Source organism: Pan paniscus, chromosome 6 (genome assembly GCF_029289425.2).
Source record: "Pan paniscus chromosome 6, NHGRI_mPanPan1-v2.0_pri, whole genome shotgun sequence".
NCBI lineage: Eukaryota > Metazoa > Chordata > Mammalia > Primates > Hominidae > Pan > Pan paniscus.
Window position 1 is genome coordinate 176,214,289 of NC_073255.2, and position 18,627 is coordinate 176,232,915.

Consider the following 18,627-nt stretch of genomic DNA (forward strand, 5'->3'; position numbering starts at 1 on the left):
AGTGAAACAAAACTACATGTCTATATGGTCCCTTTTTAGGAGAAGTGATGTCAGTCCTCTATTGAGAGAGAGAGAGATTTCTTCATTTACCGTAAAGTTTACCTCAGAGCTTTTATCTACTTGTTCTTTTGTGTATAGTAAGTCCTTATGGGAATATTGCCCAGTATTCTAATATATAAGTGGAATTTTCAGTAATATTGGGAATCTCATTTTAAGATTCAATTGAGGTGACAGTAACATGGAACAGAATTTCTTTGCAGGACTACATTTTCACATTTGTAGATGATGAAAAAGTATATCACATCTTACTCCTTTGTTTGCCAAATGGCAAGTTTCTTTTGACAGTGATTATATAATGCAAATTTCAGAAACGTTAAAAAAAAGTCGTTGAATCTGTGAGCTTAAAGAAATATGGAAGTATGGAAGAGGAGGAAATTAGAAACTAGTATAAAATTATATAAGATGGGATAAAAGAAAAAAATCATAATCATTTACTGGGTGCTTATTGTATGCCAGACATTGTAGTAAGGAATTTGTCCATATTCATCTAATCTTTATAAACCCACCCCCACTCCACCCCAGTAAAATTTATATTAGTATCCCTCTTTTGCTAGTGACAGAGTAAGCTGAGAGAGGATATGTAACTTACTTAGGTCACACAGACAGTGAATGGTAGAACCAGAAATAAAACTCAAATCTGGCTGATCTCAAAGTCATGCTTTCAACAATGCTATATATCATCCAAAAAAAAAATCCCTGTGGTGTCCTACTAGCCATAATATTCACTTTACATTTCATTGAGCGTTACCTGTGTGCTAGGAAATGTGACAAGTGCCTTAAGTAGAGTATCTCATTTCATTTGAAGAAACACATTGTAAGATTGAACTAAGTGTTCTAGAGATTATAGTATGAGGTTGTAGCTCCAAGAGTATATAGATCTCAGACCATAGAAATTTCACTCTTTTCCCAGAAGGGAAAAAAGAAATGACAGATATAAAAGAATTTTTTCCAAGCTGGTAAGTGGTTTCTGGAAAATTAGCAAGTTGTGATATGTAGGTTGAGCATCCCAAATCCAAAAAATGAAATCCAGTGAGCTTCAAAATCTGAAACTTCTTGAGTGCTGGCAGCATTTAAAGGAGATGCTTATTAGGGCATTTCAGATTTTGGTTTCTGGATTTAGGGATGCTGAACCAGTAAATTATAATGCAGACACTTCAAATTTTGAAAAAAATCGGCCACCTGTAATCCCAGCACTTCGGAAGGCCAAGGTGGTAGGATCATTTGCATCCAGGAGTTCAAGACCACCCTAGGCAACAAAAAATGTAAAAATTAAAAAAAACAAAAACAAAAACAAAAAAACAGAAAAAATCCGAAACACTTATGATCCTTAGCGTTTCGGAGAAGGAGTACTCAACCTGTACTGTGTTTTAATCTCCTAGGAACATATTCTTTAAGAGCTAGGTATTCTTGAGTTAAGCAAACCCTGCAAGGTGAAGAAATCTGTCGAGTTTGTGGTGTATTTTGGAAAATTTTGTGTGTGTAGGTACACGCCTTGTATTTATAAAATTAATGTAAACATTAGAAATCAGGAAGAATATAATGTAACACTGCACTGTTTTCTTATTTATAGCCACTTTTCTAAAAATACATACTTTTTTTTTTAGGTCCCGATCACACAGCAAGAATCCAAAAAGGTAGGTGTATTACATAAGACAGGTATAAGTAGTGAAGTTGTCTTTTTCAAAGGTAGTTTTTATAGATTGATTAAATGGTCCTTTAAAAATTTTCTTTTTTGGCCGGGCACGGTGATGCATGCTTGTAATCCCAGCTACTCAAGAGGCTGAGGCAGAATTGCTTGAAGCCGGGAGGCAGAGGTTGCAGTGAGCCAAGGTAGCACCACTGCACTCCAGCCTGGGCAACAGAATAGGACTCTGTCTTTAAAAAAAAAAAAAAAAAAGAAAATTTTTTTTGAAATCATTTAGATGCTCAGAGTAGATATGTAAAAGGATTAATTTTTTAAAAATCAATTTGGGTGGTACATTTAGGAAACATGTTCTAAGAGGTTGTAGCTGTTGAAAACATTAGTAGGTTAATAGTTGGATAAAATTTTGATTGATCAACTGTGGGTTAAGCAAAACCAAAATGTTTAGTATACCCTCCAGTCTTGACTTTATGTGAGTTTATTACCCATTCCTTTATACAGTGATCACAGAAGGCTTTCAGAGAGGCATTTGCAGCCTTTAAAGAGCAAGACAATACTTTGTTTTGACTTTCAGTGTTAATATTTGGGGTTTGAAACCTTTCTTTGTAGTTTTTGCTAGTTGCTGATACATTTTTTTGTCTGAGAAAGGCAGGGAAATGTGTTGTACTTCATTATTCTTTCTCAATTCTTCACTTGCCATTCTCATTCCAGTCGTTGAGCTTTCTTCATGGATCCATTCCCACCTAGAATGCCCTTTCTCAGTCATTTCCAAATTCTACCATTCCTCTTGTTCAGATCACATCTTCTTTTAGAAACTTTCTGAGTTCTCAGCTCTAGAGACTATTTCCCAATAACTTTTCCCTAAAAAGTAGAGAATTTGTTGTTATGAAAGAAAAACCTGGCTGAACGCAGTGCCTCACGCTTATACCATCCCAGCTCTTTGGGAGGCCGAGGCAGCCAGATCACCTGAAGTCAGGAGTTCGAGACCAGCCTGGCCAACATGGCGAAACTCCATCTCTACTAAAAACACAAAAATTAGCCGGGTGTGGTGGCAGGTGCCTGTAATCCCAGCTACTTGAGAGGCTGAGGCAGGAGAATCACTTGAACCCAGGAGGTGGAGGTTACAGTAAGCCGAGATTGTGCCACTGCATTCCAGCTTGGGTGACAGAGTGAGACTGTCTCAAAAAAAGAAAAACAAAAACCTTACAGTTCTGTTAGCAACATCTTTCAATGATATTTCTGCCTAAAACACTAAAAAAACTAAAGAACATTAATAAGTGGGGCCAGTTGTGTCAGCTAATTTATATTATTGGTGAATTTCTCTGATCTAGCATGATAAGTAGAAACATTAAACTGTGATACTGTTATTGTTTACTGTTTGATTAATATAAGCTGGTCCCTTTGTTGAAAACATAAAGTATTGCACATAGAACATCTTTAGATATTTGGGCCAGAAATTTAATTTCTATTCCTCTAGTCCTGTTACCTAGATAATATGTTTGCCTTGTAACTGGGCTCCTTACTTCTCTGTGCTTGCCCACCCCCCTTCTTCACCTCATTCTATTTTTCACACGTCAGCCAGGATGAGCCTTTAAATAAATGAAATACATCACATCAGCCCTCTGATTCTCCAAAGGTTTTTCATCTCATTCATATGAGAAGTTAACATCTTTACCAAAGCTTTTACATAGGGTGACGGTGTGGCCTGGGGTGTCCAATCTTTTGGCTTACCTGGGCCACACATCAGATACACTAATGATAACTGATGAGCTGAAAAAAAAATTGCAAAGAAATCTCATAATATTTTAAGAAAGTTTACAAATTTGTGTTGGGCTGTATTCAAAGCCATCCTGGGCAGCATGCGGCTTGGAGGCCACAGGTTGGACAAGCTTGGCATAGCCCAAACTGCCCTGGGATAGTTCTGGTTTATGTCTTTTATCCCAGAATATGTATTAATAGCTTCTCATTACACTCAGTAACTTATTCAGAGCCTTCTAGTTTGAATGATAAAGTACCTGGTCATCCTGCCTGTAAGACCCTGATATTACTTCCTTTTGCTCACTTCATTCCAGCCACACTGGTCTTTTCCTTCAACATGCTGAGCTTTTTCCCACCTCAGGGACTTTGCATCTGTGTTCCCTCAGCCTGAAGCACTCCTGTCTGAGATGACTGATTCACTTGTTCCCTTTCTTCTTTCAGCTTTGCTTCAGTGCCAACCTATCAGAAAAGCCTTCCCTGCTTATTCCGTATAAATATTTCCACTCTTTTCTCTTTTTCCACTCTACGTAATAACATCTTTCAATTTTTTTTTGAGATGGAGTCTTGCTCTGTTGCCCAGGCTGGAGTGCAGTGGCAAAATGCCAGCTCACTGCAACCTCCGCCTCCCAGGTTCAAGTGATTCTTCTACCTTAGGCTCCCTAGTAGCTAGGATTATAGGCACGTGCCACCATGCCCTGCTAAGTTTTTTTTTTTTTTTTTTTTGTATTTTTAGTAGAGTAGGGGTTTCACCATGTTGGCCAGGCTGGTCTTGAACTCCTGACCTCAAGTGATCCACCTGCCTCAGCCTTCCAAAGTGCTGGGATTACAGGCATGAGTCACCATGTCCAGCAATAGATCTTTTTTTTTTTTTCTTAACCACCTGACATATCTTTATTTACTGCCTACAAACCTGTATAGATCCCTTTCTATAGTATAAGCACTAAGTTTAGTGCAGGAACTTTATTTTACTTGCTACTCAACCTCCCCTAGTACCTAGAACAGTGCAAAAATACCTAGTGAATATTTTTTGGATGAAAAAATTACCTAGAATTTTTTAAAAGATGAATAAAGTTATACATAGGAAGAAATGGCATTCATAATAACTCAAAATGAGTGGTTAAACGAAGTATGATTTGATAAAACTTACACTGAGAGTTTTATATTTTTTCCCTCTGCTTCCTTTTGGAATTACTCTTTTCAGCTGTGGAAATAACGCTTTTTTTTTTTTTTTGAGACAGGGTCTCACTCTGTCCTGAGTAGCTGGGACCACAGGCGTGTGCCACCATGTCCAGCTAATTTTTAAAAATTTATTGTAGATACGGGGTCTCCCTATGTTGCCCAGGCTGGTCTTGAACTCCTCCCGTTTAAGGATTAAGCAGTCCTCCCGTTGTGGCCTCCCCAAGTGCTGGGATTACAGACACAAGCTATTGTGCCCAGCCAGAAATACTCTTTTTAAGTGTGGCTAAAGCTACGTCCATGTCATGTACCTTTCTTTGACTATAATGTTGACATAAGCTGAATGCCTTTTAGCATCGTTCATAACAATCAGTTGAAGATAAACTGTATTTGTAAACTATCTCATATGTATAATATGATTTTGAACTTGCTGTATCAAATTATGAGCAAACCTCACATTCTTAAAGTGACTTAAATTTAAGAGTTTTATTGAGGTATAAAATATATATATATATATATGATTTACTCTGAAGTCAGTGATTTTTTAGCAGATTTAAAGCTGTGCAACTATCACCATAATCCAGTTGAGAACATTTCCATCATTCTTAAAGTGACTCTTCTAACAAAGTTGCATTCCTTTGTTTCCCCTTGTTTTCTGTCAAACGTTTATGTCCTCTCCATGCCATTTCCACCCTCACCATGCACCCCCACCCACCCCACAAGTTAGTTTGTGACCTGGTGGAGGCTGTAAAAGTGTCTTACCCTGTGGGTTTTTTTCTTTCCAAAAAATGTTTTTATTTTGCCAGCACCTTGATCGTATATTTTCTGGTTTTTCAGAATGTTTTTCGTTCTCTATTTCTGTGTATTCATTAGAAATACATTTTTTTTGCAATCTGAGTCAAGTTCTCAAAAATGATTTTCGCAAGTGTTCTTTCTCCCAAACTCTCTGCTCCTTGAATAGAGAACTGTCTTACTGTGTTTGTTTTGTCTTGCTCTCTATTGCCCAGGCTGGAATGCAGTGGTGTGAACACAGCTCCCTGTAGCCTTGACTTCCTGGGCTTGGGTGATCATCCTTCCTTAGCCTCCCAAAGTGCTGGGATTAAAGGCGTGAGCTACTACCCCTGGCCCTTACTCTGTTTTGATTACACTGTGACTAGACATGCATATTGTGGGCATTAAAAACTTACTTCTATGGTTATCTCACCTTTCTAATTCAGACAAAGAGTAATTTGTCCTGACGTATTCTTCCTCATCTCTTCCCTTCTATCCAGGTCTGTCAGGTACTTATTTAATTTCTAGAGAATACAAAAATGTTCAAGATATTTAAGTGCAATTAAATTCATAACAAATCTAGATAATATAGCCCCTGGCATATAGTAGTGGTTCAAAAGTTGCCTTCACTTGAAAAACTATTTCTGATAATAAATTTATACATTACTGATTGCTCTCTGAGAATTATCAATCAGTGTCTTGTTTTTGAGACAGAATTTCACTCTTTTGCCCAGGCTGGACTGCAGCGGTGTGATCACCAGGTCATTGCAGCAGCCTTGACCTCCCTGGCTCAAGAGATTCTCCCACCTCAGCTTCCTGAGTAGCTGGGACTACAGGCATGTGCCTCTGTGTCCAGCTAATTTTTGTATGTTTTATAGAGACAGAGTTTCGCCATGTTGCCTAGGCTGGTCTTGAAATCCTGAGCTCAAGCGATCCTCCTGCCTCAGACTCCCAAAGTGTTGGGATTACAGGTGTGAGCCACGGAGCCTGGCTGAGAATTATTAATGTTTTATTTTGAATTCTAGTATGTAGTTATTAACACACCAGCAATTCAGTGTAGATTTAGCTGACTTGGAATATAATTGACATTAAGACTACTGAAAAAAAGTTTCTCTTTAAAGAAAAGGCTTTAATAAATGAGAAATATAAAATGAGAAATATAGTAATTACAAAGGTAGAAACAAAATCAAATCTTGTCTGGTAGATCCAGGTCCAGAGAGCATCGCAGACATCGATCTCGCTCCATGTCACGTGAACGCAAGAGGAGAACTCGATCCAAATCTCGGGAGAAACGCCATCGCCACAGGTCCCGCTCCAGCAGCCGTAGCCGCAGCCGTAGCCACCAGAGAAGTCGGCACAGTTCTAGAGATAGGAGCAGAGAACGATCCAAGAGGAGGTATTGATGTGTCAATCAGAGGATATGGAGCTACCTTAATGTTTTAGAGTTGTTTATGTTTACTTATGTTTAGAGTTCAGATTATTGGTTTGAAACTTTTGCATCTGGTAATATGTACACATTTATGTGTGGGTGTACAACATTTTTCTGTGATTATGTGGGTAGTTTTGAAAGAATATACTTATGAGCCAGAGCAAGAAATTGGAACCAATATGTGTAGAGGTTACTGCTTTTCTCTGCTTAGTGTGTCTTGGAAAAAAGTTCTTTACAGGTAAATAATTTTAAATACCAATGCCCTTAGTATGGATCAGCAAATTAGGGGCTCTGAGAAGTCCTTTCATTACAAGAGTTGTTTAGCTTTGATTTATTGTTTTCTAAACTTATTTGAGCTGGGATGCTTTTTCAGAGCAGACACATTCTAGTATATTCTTGTTTTATCTGCACTATAGATATGTATTGTTACATACCTTCAGCTTGGCAAGGCAGACTAATAATCTTAAGGACGTTCCAAGACTTCCCTTGGTTTAATGAGAACATTCAAAAGGTGCAGGCATAAGGTAAGGTATGTTTGAGGACTTGAATATCTATTAAGAATAGACAAAGGATTATAATGTGGTAGAAGAGTTTAGCATTCATAGTCTGTATAGATCAAACTGTCAAAACTTCTCAGGTCACATGATGGCCCTTAAACCAGGTAATTTCTGTGTAATGTAAGCCATGTTTAAAATTGCTTTTTTCTTGACAACTATTCAAAAGTATATGTATGATAAACATTTTTTGAGTGCCTAGTACCTACTAGTCTTACATATTCTGTGGATTACTCCACATAAAATCTGTAATAAAATCCACAGAAAGCTGTTAAAATCTTTCCTATTTTTTTTTGACTCAACTTTCCATTCCCTGAAATCACTCACAAGCTGAGTTTGTTAATAGGCTCTCAATATTTTATTTCTTATATTCTGGCCTTGTTTTTAGTATTTCTTAAGGTGATTTTAATAATAATTGTATATGTTTTACTGTACTAGACTTAGTAAAACATAAGAAAGACGTATAACATAGTTGAACAACTTTAAGTTGCTCTAAGAAGTTTCCTATGTGAGGCTGGGTGCCATGGCTCACGCTTATAATCCCAGCACTTTGGGAGACCGAGATGGGCGTATCACTTGAGATCAGGAGTTCAAGACCAGCCTGGCCAACCAACCCCGTCTCTACTAAAATACAAACATTAGCCGGGCATGGTGGCACATGCCTGTAATCCCAGCTACTCAGGAGGCTGAGGAAGGAGAATTGCTTGAACACAAAGGTGGAGGTTGCAGTGAGCCAAGATCGCACCACTGCACTCCAGCCTGGGTGACAGAGCGAGACTCCAGCTCTCAAAAAAAAAAAAAAAAAAAGTTTCCTATGTGAGTTAGAACGAAGGATTGACATCTTTGACAATAATTAGACTGGCATAAGACTACCACATCTTATAAAGTGCTAAACTGCATATCATAGAATAAATGATCCGAGAGTTTAGATGAGGCAAATAACAGAGTAATCAAAAATGGCTTCAGGTAGTCGGTAAAATTTGAACAGGTAGAATCAGCTAGGAAAAAGATATTCCATATAGAGTGAATATCCTAGGCAAATGCAGAGAATGAGCAGGGAGTTTGTAAAGGACAGAGTGATTTGTAGGCCTCTTATCTCACACTCTTGAAACTGATTTTGGGGGTCTACCTTCAGTGCAGTGTTCAGAAATGAGCATTTTTTAAAAGTTACCTGTCTTATCTGCACAATGAATTTTCAGAATTATCCTGCTAGGTGATGGAAGGTTTAGACATTTTCCTGTGTCAAATCTGCCCAACTGTCATTGTTGTTGCTGAACTCCTAAATGTCTTTATTGGTGATGGGTATGGGAAGGATGGGCGTGAAGTCCCCTAATCTGAGATTGTGTTATTTTAGTCCCTGATGCTTCTTGCGTTTATGAAGTTGTATAGGAATTTTTCCACCATACATGATACATGATCATATCTAAGATGTCAGCATGTTCATAAAGAGGATTATTTTTGTAAAACTATTAAAAGTTTTGCTTTTCTCGAGCACTTTCTCATCTTTGAATTCAAATTATTCTCTTTTAAAGCATCATTCTTTGTTTTTACTAAAAATTACCAGATAATTGCTGTTAAAACCTACTTGGTATTTCATACAACATCAAGTTATTGCTACATATTTGGGTTTAATTTTTCAAGGTAAAAGTTCTTATTGAAAGCCTTTTATGTTTTGCTGTTCTCCTTTCCCTACTGTGAAATACTTGTCTCTGATATAAGTAGATTGTCTTTGTGACCTCTTCCCGGCAATAGTGCCCTGCGTAAATGAGGACCATTTGCATCTATCTAATCTGTCTTTTTGCTCTGTTCAAACATGTTTAGTGCAGACTCCAAAGAAGTCAGATTACTTGGGTTCATTGGTTTAGGCTAATTTTTTTTTTTTTTTTTTTGAGACTAGAGTCTCGTTCTGTCACCCAGGCTGGAGGGCAGTGGCGCGATCTCGGCTCGTTGCAACCTCTGCCTTGCGGGTTCAAGCGATTCTTTTGCCTCGGCCTCCCAAGTAGCTGGGATTACAGGCCCAGGCCACCACACCTGGCTATTTTTGTATTTTTAGTAGGGACAGGGTTACGCCATGTTGGCCGGGCTGGTCTCAAACTCCCGACCTCAGGTGATCCACCCGCCTTGGCCTCCCAAAATGCTGGGATTACAGGCATGAGCCACCACGTCCCACCTTGGCTAAGTAATTTATAACTATCTCACCTGTCTTTCCGCATCTACTAAGTGGAGAAAGTAAGAATACCTGCTTTGTTAAGATTATTGGTAGTTTGAGTAAAATAGTATATGGAAACTACTATGTGTGGGACATAGTAGTTGATACTCATAGTTTTTTAGTTATTACTGATCACTGGGACTGTTTGGCATCTAGTGTCTTTTTAGGTATCATTTTTACCGTCTCTTTTCATATTTATTCCAACAAAGGCTATGGATAGGACTAGTGTAGACGTGGAATCACTAGACTTGGCACTGTGATTTTTTTTGTTGTTGTTGAGATGGAGTCTTTCTCTGTCACCCAGGCTGGAGTGCAGTGATGCGATCTGGGCTCACTGCAGCCTCCGCCTCCCAGGTTCAAGTGATTCTCCTGCCTCAGCCTCCCGAGTAGCTGGGACTACAGGCACACGCCACCACTCTCAGCTAATTTTTTTGTATTTTAAGTAGAGACGGGGGTTTCACTATGTTGGCTAGGCTGGTCTTGAACTCCTGACCTCAAGTGATCCGCCTGCCTTGGCCTCCCAAAGTGCTGGGATTACAGGCGTGAGTCACCGTGCCCAGTCTTTTTATATCATTTTAAGTTTATTAAAACATTAAGTAGAATGTTCAAAGTGGAAATTATTTTAGAACCATTTTTTGTTTAACCCTCCTTAACTATATTTCTAAAACTGAACAGTCATATTTTTTATTTTCCTGAAAGTATTACTTATTCAGGTTCTTGGTAGTGCCTCAGATCCTAATTTTGAATATGGGTTGAGTGAGATAATTATGTAAAAGTGCTGTGTCACCTGTAAAGAACCAAATAAATGTAATTTGTTGAATTTTAGATGTTGGAAGTATGGAAGATTCCATGTTTATTCTGATTCCATAATGTTTGGTTTTCCGATTGATTTATTATTTACCTTTCTTATATGAAGTTGGGTATGGGAATGGAGAAGGTAGTAAACAGTTATGGCTAATCAAGATTTATTAGTGTGAGCATCTTTGTCTTTTTTTATTTCCCCTTGTTGGTTGAATAAGCTAACTCAGTATGAGTAGATTTTTAAAAGTGGTTATTTAAATTCATATTAATAATTGAGTAGTTCTCTTATCTAAGTCAGGTGTTGGCAAACTGTTGCCGATAGGCCAAATCTGGCCGGTAGCCTGTACAACCAGCAAGCTATGGATGGTTTTTACATTCTAAAAAGAAAAGAACTGCCACAAAGATTGCATGGACCTGCAGTACCCCAGATAGTCACCATCTGGCCCCTATTCTAAGCCATTTAAAATTTAGATAATACATTTCTTTCACTTTTTAAAGCTGTTATCTATGTATTATTTTTTATATTAAAATACCTTTTATGAATTGGAGAAACTGTGTTGTCTCTGAGATAATGAGAGTAGCCTGTAAGAAATTATTTTAGCCTTCTGACCCTCTGCTATTTGTTTTTCACCCATCTTCTTGTTTTAATGCCCTTATCAACTATGGTAGTGCTCTGTAATTTGTCAGAAAACTGACTCCTCTGTCATGGGTATATTCGTCTATATATCTTCAGCTATCAAGAGCTTAATATTTATCCTATTCTTTAATTTGGGTTTTTGGGTTTCCCAACATATTTTGCTCCTCAAATTAATATTTTTCAGATCCTCAAAAGAAAGATTCAGAGACCAAGACTTAGCATCATGTGACAGAGACAGGAGTTCAAGAGACAGATCACCTCGTGACAGAGATCGGAAAGATAAGAAGCGGTCCTATGAGAGTGCTAATGGCAGATCAGAAGACAGGAGGAGCTCTGAAGAGCGCGAAGCAGGGGAGATCTAACTAGCTGTGTACATTTCTTCAGTCCTTAAGCTTCCTACGGAGTTACGTACTATTGTTTAGTTCACAGCTGTTCAGGGTGACAGTGAGCAGATCCAGACACCAGATCCAGCTAGGCTAGATGTACAGTATCTAACTTGATCTGAACTGAACCTGTTTTCCTTGATGATGCCTAAAACTACATCCATAGTTTCTGGTGAACCTGTAATACAGTTCTGAAAGTACAGTTTTATATAATAAGATGCTGATCTCTTTATTCTTTCAAGTAAGAGTGCTAGTGAACAAATTGTGTTACTTGCCTTGGGATTTTTTGAACGTTTGTAAAATGCTGTCTTCCTAGTCCAAACAGCTGCAGCTTTGGGCATTTTTCTTTTTAATTATTCTTCCTCTGACTTTGTATCCCTTAATACCTACACTCTCCAATTGTAAGAGAAAGGGGGCAGGGAAGCAATATAGCTTCCATTCTAAGGCTGTATTCCCGTTATGAATTACTAGCTGATTACAGTTCAGAGCATTGATCCTGGAATGTGTGCTGGAGAAATTTAAAATACTGGGGTTTTTTGTTTAATGGTGCCTATTTAGAGTTGGAAGTTGAACAGCTGTTGCATTACATACTTTTGCTTTTTTATTGAAATTTTGAAATCAAACGTCTTGATTTTTCTGTTCTGTTGAATTGCTATGTTCAGGATGTTCTAGGGGGTGGGGGCAGGGACTCTTTTCGTAATAAGCACTTGTTTTATTTTGTGTGTGTGGAGTATAAAGGCTACACCCTTATTGTAAAAAAATAATAAAATGAAAGAAACAATCACCACCACCATTATTAAACTGTAACTTGTCTAGTAAATTGTCACTAGAACTATTTGCTGTGGGCATTTCCTCTATTCTGTTACGTCATTAACAGTGCCTTACTGTGCAAGGCACCAAAGGACATAAATATGTACTTGCAAAGATTCCAGATGAGCTGTTCATGTGGGCCCCTTGCTGACTATATTCCAGCCACTTCAGGGTTGTTTGTAATGACCGTTATAGAGAAGGGCTCGACCTGCAGAAGAAACTGGGGTGTTTTTATTCTCATTCAACAAACCCAAATAAAAACAGTATATGTAACCAACATAATGAGACTTAAGTTTCTGCCTTGAAGAGTTGTATATCCATTAGTAACTTAAACTGTAATTGGCAGGTATCACTTGTGATTCTGGAAATTCTGAGGAACACAGATTCCTTAAGTAATGAAATTAGTATCTGTGGGTATCATTAACTAAGGTCACCTTTCAAGAACTGTTAATGTCCTTTGTCCCCAAGTTTGACAGATTTGATGTCAGAGGCATGTGGGCCTCTGTGAAGGTGCTGAGAGAATGGGAAACTAAGGCCATTCTAAGTGATACCAGATTACTTTAAAAACCCTCATCAAGTTCCCAATTTACCAAGCTATGCCTCATTAACTGAGGGTTTTCTGCTGTATTTGGTTCCACACATGCAATTTATATGGCATTTAATCTGAGAGACCCATCTGCCTCAGTGGCCCATTTCCCTTTTATTTTTGGTTGCTAAGAAATGTTTTGTATCTCCTTTGTTCCGGGTAGTCTGTGCTGTTCTAAATCCTTACAAGCACTTCAGATTTCGTACATTGGGGTTTGGAGTAAGATCAAAAGGACTAGATGATTGGTGTGAGGAAGAACGTCTGGGACCTGGCCCATTATAATAGTATATCTGCACTTAGATTTTGAACTCTAAAGCATATGTACAGTTGGAATGGAACACTTGTAGAAGTAACACAGGTCTATATATCAATGGTTACTGCAGTTGTGGTTTCTAGATGGTATGCTGCCCCAACATGAACAGGGCATAAAGCGCAGCATCACTGTGGGGCTGCGTGCCACAGCGGACCACTTCAACCGCATGGCTCTTTACATGATTGATGCCACTGAATTAGAATAAAATCTCAAATCTTAATATCACTTTCTCATACATAATTTTTGGTCTTTCTGTGTTGGTGACTGGTAGAAAGCATAACTAAGTATATTGTATTTGCAAAAAACTTTTGTCCCTCTGGGGAGTGTTTTGCTAAGTTTTTACCTTCAGTAAGGTTTCCTTCATTTTGCTGTCATCAAGTATTACCCTAAAGCTCCTTTGCTGAGCTTATCAACACCAACTAAAACTAAGGAAAAAAGCCTCCTTAAATAGGTATGTTTTTTATTTTTTTGAGACGGAGTTTCACTCTTGTTGCCCAGGCTGGAGTGCAATGGTGCAATCTCAGCTCACTGCAACTTCCGCCTCCTGGGTTCAAGCAATTCTCCTGCCTCAGCCTCCCGAGTAGCTGGGATTATAGACGTGCACCACCACGCCCGGCTAATTTTTGTATTTTTAGTAGAGACGGGGTTTCGCCGTGTTGCCCAGGCTGGTCTTGAACTGCTGGCCTCAGGTGATAGGCCTGCCTCAGCCTCCCAAAGTGCTGGGAGTATAAGGCATGAGCAACCCCTCCCTGCCCTACCCCTGCCAGGCTTGTTTTTTAAACAAAGACTTTCTTACCTGTGATTATTAGACCTAAAACCAATATACCTTTATCTTTTCCAAGTTCCCTCTTTCCCCTGCATGTTACATTTTAAGCATCTATTTTTAGTGATAGCTTTCAACATCGGCCTTTTGAGCCATCGCCCAGTATGCATTACAATTTCCACAAACACTTTTGCCATTTGATGTCGTAAATTCTTTCAAAATGGTTTTTAGGTAATGATTATGTACATCATTTAAGTTTTTCCAAATAAATGCTGGTTATAATTGTTAAATGTTTATAGGGTTTTTTTTTTTTTTTTTTTTAATGTAAGGTCTTCCTGTGTCACCAAGCTAGAGCACAGTGGCATGATCTTAGCTCACTGCAACCTCAATGTCCTGGGCACAAGTGATCTTCCCACTTCACCCTCCCAAGGAGCTGGGATTATAGGCACGTACCACCATGCCCAGCTAATTTAAAAAAAAAAATGTGTAGAGGCCGGATATGGTGACTCATGCCTGTAATCTCAGCATTTTGGGAGGCCGAGGCAGGCAGATCACTTGAGGTCAGGAGTTCAAGGCCAGCCTGGCCAACATGGTGAAACCCCATCTCTACTGAAAAAAAAAAAAAAAAAATTAGCCGGGTATGGTAGCACACACCTGTAGTCTCAGCTATTCGGGTGGCTTAAGGCACGAGAATCGTTTGAACCCGGGAGGCAGAGGCTGCAGTGAGCCGAGATCGCACTCCAGTCTGGGCAACAGTGTGAGACTTCATCTCAAAAAACAAAACAAAATTACCGGGCATGGTGGCACATGCCTGTAATCCCAGCTACTCCGGAGACTGAGGCAGGAGAATCACTTGAACCCTGGAGGCAGAGGTTGCAGTGAGCCGAGATGGTGCCACTGCACCCCAGCCTGGGCGACAAGAGTAAAACTCCCATTTCAAAAAAAAAATTGTAGAGATGGAGTCTTGCTTTATTGCCCAGGCTGGTCTCCAACTCCTGGGCTCAAGCAATTCTCCCACCTCAGCCTCCCAAGGTGCTGAGATTACAGACATGAGCCACCACATCCAGCCCATTTATGGATTTTTTAGCTTTAAAAATCTAAGTAAATATTACGTATTAAAAAAAAAAAACCCCACATGCCTAATGTGGATGTTCAGCTTTTACGGCTATCCTAGTTGTGAAACCATTGAAACATGTCCCTTCAACTGGTAAATTAGCTGCTGCCCTGGGCTAGTTGAGTGCCTGCCCCCAACGCAAGACCAGCAAGCACAGCCAGGAACGTCCAGAATTAGTTCACTACCACATGCTGTACTGACTTAAATAGTTTGAAACACATTCTTGTCTGTTTTGTATCTGAAAAAGCAGAAGCTATTTGATGTAATAATGATTTTCTTTCAAAAATGGTTTTTAGGTAATGGTTATCTGCCTTTAAGTTTTTTCAAATAAATGCTGTGGGGTTTGTTTTTTGTTTTTCTTTCTTTTTTTTTTAAGACAGGGTCTCAGTGTGTTGCCCCGGCTGGCGTGCAGTGGCACAATCTCGGCTCACTACAGCCTCAACATCCTGGGCTCAGGCGATCTTTTCACCTCAGGCCCCTGAGTAGCTGGGACGACAGGTGTGTACCACCATGCCTGACTAGTTTTAGTAGAGACAGGGTTTCACTGTGTTGGCAAAGCTGATCTCCAACTCCTGAGCCCCAGCGATCTGCCTGCATCAGCCTCCTAGAGTGCTGGGACTACAGGTGTATGCCACTGCGCGCAGCCTACATCACGATTTTATTATATCTTGACTGTTGATAATTAAAATTTCCTGGGATATAAATAAGGCAATATGAAGTTGCCCTTTCTCAGTATTTTTCTTTGTACTGCCTGTTATTTGAAAAAGCATTTTCTCTCTCAGGGGAGTCAGGAAAGATTAGAGAGCTGAGAGAACAGGGTTTCCCTGGGCAGAGGCTGAGTAGGGGAGAGCAGGCAGGGGTCTGTCAGCAGAGTAGTACTGGGGCCATGCATGAGTGGGGCCTTGGGGTCTCTAGGGTCAGCAGGCAGCACACTGGCATGTTCTCCAGGTAGCAGCAGAAACATTAGGGTGTTAGAGGTTTGGGGTCTGTAGGCATATCTGGGGATCAGAACAAGCTAATGGCCAGCATTGGAGAGTTTAGGCTGAAGCAAGGCTTTGAGACTCACAGAATTGGGCTGTCAGTCAAGCAGGGATCCAAGAGATGGGGCCAGCCAAGCAGAAGTCAAAGGCTGGTGCCAGCATCAAAATCTGCTCTGATGCTCCTTTGGGAGACTGATTCTTCAAGTCTCAAATGCTGTTCACACCTGTCTCTGGATGCTGTTGGCTACCTGTAAAAGAAAATACATTCAAATGGGCTTAAACTCTGAAGGGACCTTAGCAGCTCGTGTGATTGAGTTGCATGCCAGCTCCATATCTTGGACTAGCATCTGAGCCCTATATCCATATGAAGAGAAACCATTTCATCTTGTGTCTCTTAAGAGCAAGGCAACTTTTCCCAGAACCTCTCGCAACCTTTTTCTCACATCTCTGTCCCTGGCACAGAGACCTACAGAGACCTACATAGACGATGCTCGATGAATGTGGAATGAATGAATGAAGTGCCTCATGTTTTCCAACATACATTAACTCACACGATCTCATTTGATTTGTATAGCAATCCTGTGGTTACTCGAAGGGACCATATTCTATCACCATCATGCCCGTTTTTCGGAGTAGGAAGCTGAGCCATGCTGAGTGACTAATAGGACAGAGTCAGCTGACACCTTTTTGATTCTAAGTGAAAGGCTCTTTCTGGCATAAAGTATTGTGACAGGTAGGATTCAGCTGGGAGTGGCAAGAAGGGAGCAACAGAAATGTCCATTACAAAAAAGACTGAAATGAATGAGGCAGGATGATAACTGCAAGTACTGTCCCATTTCCAGCACCTTTTATTCTAGTCTCATAGTATCTCTCAAGCTGATTGTAACAGATAAAAAACCGATAGTTATCCAAATAACATGGTATATAGGAGTTACCATTTTTTGTTTTTTGTTTTCAGACAGGGTCTCACCATGTTGCCCAGGCTGGGGTGCAGTGGTGCACATGGCTTTCTATAGTTTTGACCTCCTGGACTCAAGTAATCCTCCTGCCTCAGCCTCCTGAATAGCCCCGCCCCCACCCACCACCCTCCCACTCAGCTAATTTTTTAAAAAAAAATTTAATTTTTTTTTTGCAGAGATGGGATCACACTATGTTTCCCAGGCTGGTCTCAAACCCCTGAGCTCAAGTGATCCTCCCACCTTGGCTTCCCAAAGTGCTGGGAGTATAGGTATGAGCTACCCTGCCTGGCCAGTTACATTTTTTGATTTCTTGAAATTTTTGTTCAGAAAGTTTAATTTACTTGAAATCAATACGACAATCTACTAGGTAATGAAACACAAGGAGACTGAAGAGATGATAATCAGTAAGAGGGCTTGAACTCTGGATCTTTGTTTAAAAGGCTGGAATAACGAGAAATTAGGATATGGATTGAATATGAATTTATTGTTAATTTTATTAGGTATAATGGTGGAATTGCCATTACATAGAAGAATATTCTTAGGAGATAAGTGCTAAAGTATTTAAGGATGAAGCATCTGGATGTCTGCAGCTTACTTTTAAATAGTTCAACAATTTGATAAACACACATAAAGAGCGGGTGTAACAAATTGTTCACTGTTAGATCTAAGTAGATCACTGGTTTTTCAACTTTTCTGTATTTTTGAAAATTTTCACAAAGTTGGGGGGAGGAACTCTTAGATTTTCCATTTAAATAGTCACTTTAGGCCAGGCGTGGTGGCTTACGCCTGTAATCCCAGGCTGAGGTGAGTGGATCATGTGAGTTCAGGAGTTCAAGACCAGCCTGGCCAACACGGTGAAACTCCATTTCTACTAAAAATACAAAAATTAGCCAGACGTGGTGGCGCGCACCTGTAATTGCAACTACTCAGGAGGCTGAGGCACGAGAATTGCTTTAATCCTGGAAGTGGAGATTGCAGTGGGCCGAGATTTTGCCACTGCACTCCAGCCTGGGTGAGAGAGCAAGACCCTGTCTCAAAAAATAAGTAAATAAATCATCACTTCAAGTCGTTCTTTTCTGGAGGCCATATATATGGGTGTTTTTAAGGCAGGGTTCCTCAAAATACGATCTCTAAACACTCTGAATCAGAATCACAAAAGAAAATATTCAGATGGCCGTTGAGCACATAAAAGGAGAATCACCATCATCGCTCATTATGAAATGAAAGTTAAAACTGCCGGGCGCAATGCCTAATGCTTGTAATCCCAGCACTTTGGGAGGCTGAGGCAGGCAGATCACCTGAGGTCGGGAGTTCGAGACTGGCCTGACCAACATGGAGAAACCCCATCTCTACTAAAAATACAAAATTAGCCAGGCGTGGTGGTGCATGCCTGTAATCCCAGGTACTTGGGAGGCTGAGGCAGGAGAATCACTTGAATCTGGGAGGCAGAGGTTGTGGTGAGCCGAGATTGAGCCGTTGCACTCCAGCCTGGGCAACAAAAGCGAAACTCCATCTCAAAAAAAAAAAAAGTTAAAACTATGAGATCCCATTACACATCCACTAGAATGATCAAAAGTAAAAAGACTGACAGCACCTAAGTATGAATGAAGATGTAGAGCAACCAGAACTCATTTGCTAGTGGTGTTGTAACATGGTACAGCTATTTTGGAAAACAGGCAGCT

The 18,627-nt window shown here is 39.8% G+C and overlaps 1 protein-coding gene across 7 annotated transcripts in view; it reads left to right on the plus strand.

Annotated features, from left to right (window-relative positions):
• LUC7L2 (LUC7 like 2, pre-mRNA splicing factor) overlaps nt 1-12,255 on the plus strand; it is a 66,275-nt gene extending 54,020 nt beyond the window's left edge. For all 7 annotated transcript variants that reach the window (XM_008965967.4, XM_055115444.2, XM_063606120.1 and 4 more), the window contains 3 exons: nt 1,665-1,694; nt 6,612-6,803; nt 11,222-12,255. In XM_008965967.4, the coding sequence (XP_008964215.1) occupies nt 1,665-1,694; nt 6,612-6,803; nt 11,222-11,399 (400 nt within the window). In that variant the 3' untranslated portion in view covers nt 11,400-12,255. The remainder of the gene's footprint in view (nt 1-1,664; nt 1,695-6,611; nt 6,804-11,221) is intronic.
• The last annotated feature ends 6,372 nt before the right edge of the window (nt 12,256-18,627 follow it).